The following is a 12,638-nucleotide window of genomic DNA, read 5'->3' on the forward strand; positions in this document are numbered from 1 at the left end:
GGGGAATAAGGAAAATAGCAGCTAGGCTTGGAAAGGCCTCCTACAGGTGATATTTGAGATGTCAGGCAAGCCAGGAGATGAGGGGAGAACATTTGAGGCATGGGGGACTGCCATTGAGAAGATATATATATATATATATATATATATATATATATATATATATATATGTGCAAGTAGGCCAGTGTAACAATGGAAATATAGGAAGGTGCAAGGTTGGAAAGGGTTTTTAAAGGTTTAATCTGCATTATTTTTTCCCCCATCACTTTTTTTAAGTCTAGAGAATTAACAAAGCAATGCATCAAGCCTTGATTTGTAGTGTTTTCCTATTTCCAAGATGTAAACATTCACACTGAAAATCTTACCATGGGCTCTCAAGGGCAGGCACATCCTTGGATGTAAGGGGAAGAGTCATAATGTGGGTTCACTTGGAGGTGAAAACCTATTGCAGCACAATGCCTTTAGCCACAATGCTCTAGGTCACAACCTGGTCTGGTACAAAATTATGTGTATATCTAATTGGGAGATCTTACTTTTGAAAGCCAAGAAAACACTAGTTGAAGGACCAAGAAATACAAAGATTTTTCTTTTCCAGGAACGTGAAGGGCTTTAAATGACAGAGCATTTCGTATCTGATGCTGGGGGAAATTGGGAACCACTGGGGTTCACTGAGTAGGGGAGATGATAGATCTGTACTTTAGGAAATCATCTTTCTTTGAAGTCACTTAGTGGATGGATTGGAATATACAGATAAGGCAGGGATACCAATTAGAGGTTATTTTAATAGTTCCGGTATGAGATGACAACTTACACCAGGGTGGTGGCTGTGTGAAGGAACAAATTAAGAGATGCTGTGAGACAGAAATGATAAAACTTACCCTAGATTAGATTTAATGTGTGGACTAAACAAAAGGCTCACCATGGCTGTGTGCTCATTAATTTGGGAAGAGGGGAGATTCTGTTTTGGACATGTTGAGTTTGAGATGCCAACAGGATATCCAGTTGAGATGTCCAAGACAGTTGAAGAGACTGGAACTCAGGAGACTAGAGCTGTATATACACATATGTCTGGGGATCATCATAGAGATAACTGAATCCATGGGAGTTATTGAGATCAAGTGAAATAAGTTTCAAGAGAGCATGAGAAGCCCTTGAGGAACAACCAAGGTTAGTGGGAGTGACTGAATGAAGAACCATCAAAGGAAGTAGAACCCATAGAAAGGGGTATCACAAAAAGCCTAGAAAGTCACTAGAAGAGAGCAATCAACAGTGTCAAATGTCAACTGCAGAGCAGTCTAGAAATGTGCGCATTGAGAAAAGGCCATTAAGAAATCATCGGTAACTTTGGTGAGTAGTTTTTAGTCAAAGGATGAGAGCCAACTCATCAATGATAGTAGACACAATGTTGCATGCATACCTATAGTAGCCTGCCTGCCCTGGGTGGCAGGAAGGTATGTTCTCATCTCATCTCCGGAAGTGCTTGTGGATCGATCGTCTTGATCTGACCTCTTTAATATCTCCCAAATCTGCTCCCTTTTGTCCCTACCTACCACCACTCTAATTCAGGCCCTCATCACCATCCCATTCTATCCTTACAGCTGCCCAAATTGATATTCCTAAACTACGTGTTGGATCATGTGACTGCTTTGTTCCTTAAAGGGAAATATGAAATATGCTTGAAAAGCAGCGTGTTTTCTCATATTGTGACAGGCTCTAAATTCCACACGCCTTTTCGTTTTTTCCTAAGAGCAACAAGGAGACAGTGAAGGTTTTTGAGAAGTCAGGTTTTCAGGAAAATAAATTCGGCATTTGTGTGAATTCAGAAATTGGAAAATCTCAGACTATTTCAAGGGTTCGGGAGTTAACAGCTATACCACTGGAGATGGCAACTAATTCTCTGAGAACAGATCTTCACAATTATTTACTATTAGGTATCATACCAAGTGCTGGAAATACAAAATTAAGTATAAAAACAGGGAGCTGTTAATTGCCAGAACCATGAGAAACAAGAGTATCTATCTGCAAGTGATTGGTTGTGTGAAAACTGCAAAGTTTGAGCCCATTGGACTGAACAGTTGTAATCTGTAACGTCAGAAAGAACTGACCTTTAGTTTAAAAGTTAAAAGAACTTAACCTTTACAGTTAAGACTGTAACTAGGCATTGGAATATGGAAACTCGGGCATGGGAATTTTGGCTGTCATTTGAAACTGAGAATTCAGGATAGCTTTAGTATAAATGAAAACTTTAGATTTGTTTAAAGTTGAGCAAAAAGCCAAAAGATAAAATTTGAGAACACAGGTTATGATTAAGAGAGCAAATTTTCAAAATCTAAGACTGGATCAAAAACATAAGGCTTCCAAGTATTGTTTGGGATAGCTTAGTGGAATCACACAAGTTTTGTCTTTTGAAGATTATGCCATTAAGATTAGAGGACAAATTAGTGAACACAGGTATAATTTGTCAATTCCAAGTAAATGGCTATGGTGAATTTATTTACTAAAGCATGACATGCAATAGGTTGAGAATGCCTGGCATAATATGTATTTCTATGGTTGAATTGTTGGGGTTAACTGAAAAGTGGCCAAAGTAGTGGTGGATTGGGAAAACCAAGTCTAGAACATCATAGGAATTTTTGTTCACAAAATTATTTGCCTACCAAACTTATGGGGTACACATAAAAGGGTGTCCCAATGATGCCAAAACAAGGAAAATGAGAAAAGTAGTTTGTTGCTAACAGGGTTATTATAACTTCCCCTCCAAAAAAGTGGGACTTTTTGAATTGGGAAATTTTAGAATATCTGGTCCCTAAGATTTACCTCAAATTATCACTTGGAACATGTATTACACAAAGTAAGCTAAGTATGCACACTGACACAAATTCTAGAATTTAGTAAGTTTGATCCATGTATAGAGAAGCAAACAATCCTGGCTTGGATTGGTAAGTGGGGTAACAAACTAAGATGTCTCACTCCAACCAGTTATTTAGCTAATTTTAAGGTTTACTATATATGTAAGATAATGTGGATGTCCTGTTTTCCTGCAAGGAATTACATACTAAGGCAAAACTTAATACTTAACAAAAAAATGCCACACAGCAACTACAGTTAACACTCAACATATCAAGGGAAGGCTTGTTACCACCTCAAGCTACTGGGTGTACTGCCTTCTTTTCATAGGCAACTTAGTAATGTACCACATGTAATCTTCCATTTCTGAGCCAAACAAGTTGCCACCCTTCTATGAAATGCACAGCACTACCTACCCTCCTTAAGATTACCTAGCTTCTTTTAAGTGTTTCCTATAAAGTACCATTCCCATACTCCCCCATCTCACTGTTTCTAACATCTCATTTCACTTTCTCAAAGTTCTTTGAAGTGGCTTTTCCACATGCTTTAAATGCTTGGACAAAAAAGTTTAGTTTCTGGGTTATATACCTGTCATCACATTCTGCTATCTCATACACTGTTTTGTTTTGTCCCTTTCCTTCCCCCTCCATTACTTAGCTATGGGCCTTAGAATCCACCTTGAAAGTTCTAAAAATTTATGTCAAAAATTAAAATGAATGCATTAAGTGATAAAACACTTTTTTACACAGGTAATTATCTTTTAATATGCTGTATAGCTATATATATACACATATACACACACACACACTAGAGTTGGGTCTGGGTCTTTTACTGGTATATTGGTTAAGACATGGTAAAAGCATTTAAAATACTTTATTATAGAAGGTTATATATCAATTCTTCTTTCCCCCACCCCAATAAATTCCTAGATTCAATGGCACTCCCCAAATACTGAATGCCAAACTCGGGCCCAGAAAAGGTGAAGGTTGAGTAGTAAAAGGGGAATTCTTTCATAGTTTCAGTCAAATGAACCAGAGGTTTTTTTTTTACAAATTTTATTACCAATAATAACAGCGACGCTGTCTTTCATAAGTTGTGATAGGGTAGGTGGGAACGTACCCTTGCTCCCCACCCAAAAAACCCCCTCTCAAACACACACACACACACACACACACACAAACCCTACCACCCCACCCAAAGCTTTATATACAGCAGATGTAGAGTTCTTAAGTGTTCAAAGCGATTAGTTTAATTATAAGGCATTAAACTAATTTCTGAATTGCCACTCACATATTCCAATAAACTAGGAACTAAAACGTTCAAATTATTTCTTTAGTACAAAAAATTAAAGTTGCTCTAGTTATAAAAGAGCAATCAATATACATAACTATACACTTCAGACATTCACAAAAATGTGAGCAGGAGAAGGCTTATCAAAAGACATTTAATACAATTAGTTTTCAACAACCCTTGGTGGTCCACATTTACAAAGATTTCCAGCCCACCCCCCAACCCCCTCTCCCAGAAAAGCACATACTTACCAGGATTTTTAGCAAGTATGGTTTGATTTTTGTCTTTTTTTTTTTTTTTAAAGGTCCCCAGGGCAAATAATGTACAGTTCAATTGCCACTGTCAACAGATCTAGACCTAGATCTGGATCTCTGACGATCCACAGATGCTGGAGATTTAGATCTACTTGAAGAGCCCCGTTTCTGGCTCTTCTCAGGCATAGGTGACCTACTAACAGACCGGGATTTGCTATGGCTCCGGCTTCTGGACCTGCTGTAAGACTTGCGGCTCCGAGACCGAGATCGGCTCCGAGACCTAGAAGAGCTCCTAGTGCGGGAACGTGATCGACTTCTTGACCTACTAATATGAAATAAAATAACTAGTTAGTAGGAATAAAACCCACCTTTCCTGTATTCTTGCTATTTTCTCAAAATAGCAGAAAATTATACTTCAACAGACAGAAAAAATACCTGTGCCTTTTGCTGCCTTCAATCAGTTTAATTTTCCTTCCATTTATTTCTTTTCCGGAAAGTTTCTCAATAGCATTCTTTAAGTCACTGTAAGAGGCAAACTCAACCACCCTAGGAAAGAGGTATTGATTCCATTACTGTTAAATTATCAGAAGAACAATACAGAACATGCTGCAATATAAATAGGTTACAAGATCTGAGTTACCACGATCCCAAGTTACAAGCACACACTGTAAATTCAAGTCATTTTTATAGGCTTTACCTACCCTTCATTTAGTTTAGGTCTATGAGCATCTGCAAAGGTTACTTCCCCAGCTTGTCTCATGAAATCTTTGAGATCCTAACACAAGACAATTATGTTAAACGAAGAAAAATAAAAGAATATAAACAGATAACATGGCATAAAACAAGACTACTGAAAGAGAAGATGTTAGATAAAGTACAAACATGGCATTTACCACACTTGTATTCTATCAGAATTCAAAATTATCTACATCAGGGCACGAAATAAGTGAAAATAGCATATTGCTTTAAGCAAAATGCAAAGGAAAAATCTGGATTTTAACGTTACAAGTATTAGTCTATACTGAGGCTCAGCACAAAAAAAAAGAAAAAAAAAACAAAAGTTAACAGTACATGTTTGCAAAGTAAAGACTGAAGTAGAGTAAGTCTTATATTTAAACATAACATTTACAAGACACCAGTTATTTTGTGCCCCATATGTCATTAAAAACGTAGTTTACTTTACCTTTATTAACATTTCCCTAGGCTAGTCAAGCAGCAAACTGCATTAATCGCTCGGAGATACCGTCATGACATATGCCCGACTGGCTCTTCGCCACCCACTTGAAGGACACTACCCAATCGATGGAAGCCTTTAAATCGCACAGCCCTCCCTATTAGCAGACTACTGACGGATGCAGACATTTTCTACTCTTGTGAAGTTACCAAGGACCACTTTACTGCGATCAGGATTCCAACGACCACCTAATTTCGTATCTTTCAACTCTTTTCGACCAGGACCTCTTATTCGGAAGCGTTACAGGAGAACAGCTCTCAACTTAGGGATCAGATCTCGTTATCTCGGGGATCGCTGCAACCTGGCACTTTAAGGAAGTGCACCGATTACGTCTAGACCGGCAAACACAGATCTAGAGGTGGCCAACTGATCACTGTAGGAGCTGACTGGCAAAGTCAACCAGGCCCAACCAAGAGTGACCAAGACAGAACGATTAGGATAACCCACAGGCACTCCTCGTCATAAGGCCAACGACACAGATAGGCTGGCAAATAAAGGGTTTAATATTTGGTTAAAATTGATTTTAAAACAAGAAAAATCCTCAAAAACATTTACATTTGATCACTATCATTACTCTAGGCTTGAAATATCCCCCAATTATGTTAAATAGTTTTAAATGATATTACAGATGTCCAGTTAAGTTCATATTTAAAGATAAAACTATTTTAGTAAAAGGTTTAATATTAACTACCCATTATTTTTTAAAATATTAAAAAAGTTTTAAACCTTATTTCAACAAACCTGCCAGCTGACTCGTGAAGATAAATTCTCAACTATAAGACGATTTTCTGTTCGTACAGGTGGGGCATTTCTAAAAAAGAAACGGAAAAATTCTATCTGTGAATTTTAAGAGAAAGGACATTTTACTTATTCAATTCTGTTTTTAGACTAAACACCTTAACTCAGAAAAACCCATACCTCCTATCATTTCGGGGACGACGGCTACTAAATCGATCAGAGTATCGCCCTCTTCCTCGTCCACCTCGAGAACGAGCCCTGGCATGTTCAATAGTAACCCTAGAATAAAGAGAAAAGTCTTCACTAACAATGCTTATACTTTCCTAAGTACTTACATACATTCTCATTTAAGTTTTAATCTATTACATGTTGATAATACAGATGTTAAGCCCCCATTAAAAACTGAATTATATGACTCAGTCATGACCACAGAACTAGTTAAGTATCTAAACAGGAATCAAACCCAGGTTTTTATCTTTGACTCTGAAGAGTTCAACATTATTGATTTTGCAACACAACTATAGGCATAGCATGTAATTATTTCTATGAATACATTTGTAAATTATCACTATAATTAAACTTTCATGTAGAGATGCATAGAAAATTCATTTGACAGTTTCTAAAGAGTGTTACTTGTAAGCCTTCATTAACTCAAAGTTAAATATTAAAAATATTTATCCTGTTACAATAAAATATATCTTTAAAACAAGTCATTAAAAAAAGTCTAGCTTTTGAGATGACTTATAGTAATTTACACTGTTTGCCATACTGTAGTGTTCTAAGAACACTACTTCAATAAACTTGGCTTAAATAGATATTTAACAACAACAACAACAAAAAAATCTAAGTAACTTAGATTTCACAGGCACATAGATTTAAAGTTGAAAGTAATTTTCCTAGGTCATGATAAAAATTAAGACTCAGAAGCCTATGGTGGCACAGGCAATAACAGTTGGTCTTGAGCCTAAATCCCAGAGATCAATTCCAGCACTAATCTTTAAACAAAAAGAATTACCGCTCACTGCAGAGTTCCTTTCCATCAAGTTCATAAACAGCATCATCAGCATCTCTTGGGTCCTCAAATTCCTAAGAAATCAATTACTTAAGCTATTTAATCAAGGTTAAATGAATAGATGTGAAGCACTAGGCAACCTTAAAGCAGCATTGCATGTTAGTGAACTAAGGCAGTATAAGTCATAGCAACCAATAACCTATATACTAATGCTAGCAGTAATTCGGGCCACTAATATTTAAAATTTAAATTTTCTCTCAAAATGGGCAATTTCTTAAAGCCATTGTTAATCCAGTAATAATAGGTGCCAGAACCGGTTTTTACTGGATACCTACCACAAACCCAAAGCCTCTCTTCAGATCAATGTCTCTTATTCGTCCATATCCTTTAAAGAATCTTTCCACATCTTTTTCTCGAGCTGCTGGATTCAGCCTTCCGATGAATACTCTACAGCCACTCATGGTGTCCCACTTTTAATTCCTTTTAGAAATAAACGATACATCAGCTATAAAACTGAAAGTAACGTTCTAACCACAACCTATGGGGGATTCCCGCGTGTTTAGAAACAAACTACCATAGTTTTCCAGCAGCCCGAGGCAACAAAACCAACACTCAATCATCTAGACACGTCATTCCTCCCCCCACCTACTGCGGCATCCGCAACGCCCACTGACATCTCAGATTGCGCAGGCGCACTTGCCCTCCTCTACGCCGCAGTTGGAAAGGCCGAGAACCGGAGGAGGGGCGACATCCTCCCCATTCTCCGGGCCAATCTCGAGCAGCCGCGTGAGCTCCTCATCTGCCAGAGCGTCACAGCCAAATGGAAGCTCGAGATCACGCGGCGCGACGCCGGCGCATGCGCAGCAAGCCAATAAAGCCTTCAGAACCACAAAATGGCGTCTGGGCGGGGAAGGGACCGGAGTTGCGCGCGCAAATATCTCACTCCCCTCCCCTCCCCCACGAACGTTACCAACCGACCGGCAGACCGTTTAAGCGGCCGATTTGGCGGATGAATGGCCGGTAAAGGTTTGTCTTCCAAATCCTAACACTTAACCTCCTGAATGAAGATGAAACGGGGAAAAAGTCGTAAAGCTATAACGGCCACCGCCCCCCTAACCTACAGCCCTCTGAAAAACTCGATAGACGCTTCCGGGCAGCAACCTTTAGGCCCTTTTCACGCCCGAGGAGCGAGAAAATATTTCTTGCCGGTAATACGGCGTATCCCCGCAGTGTCTTTCCTTAACCGCGACTACGGAAAGTCAGTTACCGGAGCGGCAAAAATAATTCCGAATGGCATTATTTTCCTTAGAAGGCCGGTCGCTTACCAATCTAAATGGGCAGGAGCTAAAGCGCTGAATCGGCTGGAGGCCGGGAAAGTCCACCAACAGCGCTCCGTCGGAGACCACGAACTTCCTCAGGGTACGTCTTTCTGCAACTGACGCACTTAACAACTCGTACGTTACACAAAATGGAAGGTCCTCTGTGTGCGTCACTTCCGGTCCTAGCCCAGAGCAGCACGTGACCCTCTTGCGCGTTCTTCTGCTGAAGAAACCGGCGAGAGCGTCAGAGGCTCCTCCTCTTCTGTACCGGAGGCTGGAGCCGCTGCGGGGCGGGGCCAAGGACGGACTTTGAGGGGGGGGGGAGGGGGGGAGCGGGGAGGGGGAGGTTGGGGGGTCATCCCTTGGAGCCAGCCCCCGAAGCCCGACCGGGAGGGACAATGGAGGCCGCTGCTTTTGTATTTGTCTGCTTTCTAGCCACTGTGTTTAATCTTTACCCTTTCATCCTCTTGTTCTCAAAAATAGCCAGCATCCTGTCAGCTGCCCGCTCTCCAAACCTTCACAGCTGTGCCCACCACCACCATGTGTTGTTAGTCTTGCCTTGCATGCATGAAATGACCCTGACCCTGTCATCCATGCTTTGTGGGTATGCAGACAACTAAATACCGAGGATTTACAAATTTCTTTTTTGTACAAAAAATTCTGATTTTGCAAAATTTCTAGGATTACAAATCTTATGTATTCTCATACCTTTTGTGTTGCAAATTACTCCTCCCTTTTAACTGGAATAAAAGTGTTCTAGCTATACCTCTTCTTATACCTTCAAGCTCTTTTCCCTTTTAAGCTACCGAGAAGCTAGATGTTTGCACTTACAAAACAGAATGAATGTCACAAAATCTCCACAAACCTCCCCAGCAAATGATGATACAGCTTTCACTTGTGCTAAGCAATTTGGTGAGGCCTTTTCACTTTTGGACACCTTTTAAGTTTTTCCTCATATCGAGCCTAAATTTCCTTGCCTTCTACCAGTTGCTTGAAGCCGAGCCAGACAAGTAGGTGGAATCCCTCTTTCACCTGGCAAAGCCTTCAAACATTTGAAAAGAGTGAACTTGTCTCCAGGTTTCTCCTCTCCAATGCTAAACATCACTATTTTTTTGAACCTATCACCATTGGTCTCCTAACCCTCTACTTTTTTTTTCCTCATCATGAAAGACAGTTCTTTTTTTTCCCCTTCTGTTACAGATGCCACCTTACTCTGCAAAGTTCTCCCCAAAAAATTACATCTCATTTATTGTCACTCATAGGTTTCTGTCCACACTTAGCTACATTAAACAGAATTATACTTGGTAACTATTTCTCCTTGCCAAATTATCCCCTCCAAATTTAGTCTTAGTACTTCTTCAACCTCATCCACTCCCTAGGCAGATCTTAAAAGTGTGGATTGCGACCCTATGGGGTGAGAAAAATTTGGCAACAGTAAAACACACAAGGACCAAAAATTAATTAAAAATCAAATGCATAATGAAGCCAAAGTGTTTCTGGCAGCATTTGCCTGTGTTGCATTGTGCAATTTCAATGAAGCCTTGGTTCTAAACTCATAGCATGTGAATTTTGCACTGTGCATGCCCTCAGGCCATGCCACCCTTATAAGTAAAACTCTCTAAAAGCATTGTTTTAATGCCATTAACAAAAAACATAAATTTAATTTAACAAAACCTTAGAGTATCTTAGGATTTGCAGCAGCACTGTTTGATGAAACACTGCCCTAGAGGGTTGCAGCAATTTTGGAAATTTAGAGAAATCTTAATGAAAAGTTAGAAAATGCTAACCTCTGTCTCTGTGTTCAGTAGAAATATAATAGATTCTTCATCTTTAAGTGGAGCCCTTCTTAGGGATTCCTCTCCCCATTTTTCAACATAAATTGATTTTCTATCTTTACCAATATCAGCAGCTCTCTGGCTCTGTAGATGCTTTCATCTCTGCCAATTTACCCTCAGATCTCCCATTCCTTTACAATTGTGAGGGATGACTTGAAGTGAAGTTTCCCCATTCTGAACATCCTATTACATTCTTATTACTTCCTTATATTTTGTAACTAAGTTTAATATTGCTTCCACATATGTATATATATATATATGTAAGTCATTGTGAATTTTGAGGTAATGTAAGAGCTAATGAGTATTAATACAATTGATTGGATTAACTATTGAGACCAAATTAGAAGTGTTTTTAGTTTGGGGAAAGGAATGGTAGTGTGAGAGGTAGCAAAGGGTTACGTTTCTATAGAACTGCAAGAATTGCTGAAACAAGACTACTGATAAAAAGTGTCAGATATTAGCCTTGGGAAGAAGTTTGAGTTCCCAGAGAACTCCTAGATAATACTAAAAATGAAGTAATGTTGGCAGCAGCAGGTGGATTTGACCAATCAGAAAGTAGAGACCTTGGGACACTCAGGTCCAGATAAGGACACATCTAAGTTGGACTGAAGGGGGTTCGGTATTCTGACGTTGTTACTGGGCTTGGGTAGTGGACCTCATGTATTATGTATGTTATATAACAAAATTAGAGCCTCATTAGTAATAATTAGGTTAATGTTTGGGAGGGGCGGGTAACCCTTGCTTATTTAACCCAGTTTCTGCTTCATACCTCTGCCTCCTCTCTCTCGGTGCTGTACCAGAGACTGGACTGCCCGCTTCTCGAGAGATTCTACTAAAACTACCTTCACTTTGAGAGGTCTCTGACTAGTCAATTTGGGTCAGGGTTTCCATACCCCCCACACTCTCACACTCCTAAACCAGGGCAGAAAAAGCAAGCTACTGTAAAGTAGGGCACTTAAATTTATTTAATATGGAAAAGGGGGGGGGCAGCTAGGTGGCGCAGTGAATAAAGCACTGGCCCTGGAATCAGGAGGACCTGAGTTCAAATCCAGCCTCAGACACTTAACACAAAAACTAAAAACACTAGCCGTGTAACAATGGGCAAACAACAAAACCCAAAAAGCCTTAAAAAAAGCAAAAAAAAAAAAAAAGGAAAAGGCAGGGGGGGGGGGCTATTAAATATCCTCTCCTAAAATTAAAAAAAATCTATATATTTACAAAGAGGTTTAAACTGCAAGTGTGCATTCTGAGTATTCATTTGCTATATTGAAAAGGAAAATATTGGTGTGTGGGATACGGAGGCCCTAACCCAAATTGACTACTCGGAGACCTCCCAAAGTGAAGTTAGAAAAGATTTATTTGAATCTGGAGCAATGTGCAGGAGAGGAGGCCAAAGTACAGACGCTAAAGTTGGGTTAAATAAACAAAAGGTTACAAACATTAACATAATTATTACTAATGAGGCTCTAATTTTGCTAGATAATATACATAATATATGAGGTCCACTAGGCAAGCACAGTAACAACTTTAGAATACTGAACCCTCTTTAGGCTTACCCTAGACACACTCTTATCTGGGCTTGAGCGCCCCAAGGCTGCTGTCTGTTCCTTTATTGGTTAAATCCACCTGCTGCTGCCAGCTCCTTTCCATTCTTCATTATTTTTAGTATTATCTAGGAATTGTTTTTTTTTTTTCTGGGAACCAGGGTCTGAGCTTCTTCCCAAGGCTACTGCCTCAACTTTCCCAAGGTTACTGCCTGTTCCTCCTTATCAGTAGTCTTGTTCAGCAATTCTTGCAGTTCTATAGAAATTTAACTCTTTTATAGTAAGCCGGGTGAGAAGGGCTGACTAGAAATAGAGCAACTATATAGAAAGATTTCTAAAGTTTCAAAGTCACATAATTTCTAGAAAATGGAAACTTAGGCCTAAGGCCTAAGGACTTTAGCAGATAGTCTCTGAGAAACCACACTTTTACCTTTCCCATACATTGGGATTCGCAATTGTATCTAAAGCTTCTAATTAGTATTTATGCTTTTGGGTGCAGGAGGATTTGTGGAGGAGGAGGGATAAAGGAAAGGAATAAGTGTTCTTAGGTGCAAATTCTGAATAGTGG

The 12,638-nt window shown here is 39.4% G+C and overlaps 1 protein-coding gene and 1 pseudogene across 3 annotated transcripts; one reads left to right on the plus strand and one right to left on the minus strand.

Moving 5' to 3' along the window:
- Nucleotides 1-4,274: 4,274 nt before the first annotated feature.
- On the minus strand, nucleotides 4,275-8,853 carry SRSF5 (serine and arginine rich splicing factor 5). 3 transcript variants are annotated; one of them, XM_069091984.1, is made up of 8 exons: nucleotides 8,698-8,853; nucleotides 7,708-7,852; nucleotides 7,376-7,446; nucleotides 6,541-6,639; nucleotides 6,364-6,433; nucleotides 5,090-5,163; nucleotides 4,824-4,934; nucleotides 4,275-4,710 (listed from the first exon to the last, which is right to left on the minus strand). In XM_069091984.1, the coding sequence occupies exons 2-8, from the start codon at nucleotides 7,831-7,833 to the stop codon at nucleotides 4,464-4,466; spliced, it is 798 nt and encodes a 265-aa protein (XP_068948085.1). In that variant the 5' UTR covers nucleotides 7,834-7,852; nucleotides 8,698-8,853; the 3' UTR covers nucleotides 4,275-4,463. The 3 variants fall into 3 exon arrangements, with proteins under 3 accessions (XP_068948085.1, XP_068948084.1, XP_068948086.1); XM_069091983.1 differs by having other exon boundaries at nucleotides 4,275-4,713; XM_069091985.1 differs by lacking the exons at nucleotides 4,275-4,710; nucleotides 4,824-4,934 and having other exon boundaries at nucleotides 5,115-6,106.
- A 236-nt stretch (nucleotides 8,854-9,089) lies between these two features.
- LOC138164145 (poly(rC)-binding protein 2 pseudogene) overlaps nucleotides 9,090-12,638 on the plus strand; it is a 35,724-nt pseudogene continuing 32,175 nt past the window's right edge.

The sequence above is a fragment of the Petaurus breviceps genome, unplaced genomic scaffold (genome assembly GCF_028583685.1).
Source record: "Petaurus breviceps papuanus isolate PSGF00001 unplaced genomic scaffold, PetGlider_PUasm1.0 189, whole genome shotgun sequence".
Lineage (NCBI taxonomy): Eukaryota > Metazoa > Chordata > Mammalia > Diprotodontia > Petauridae > Petaurus > Petaurus breviceps.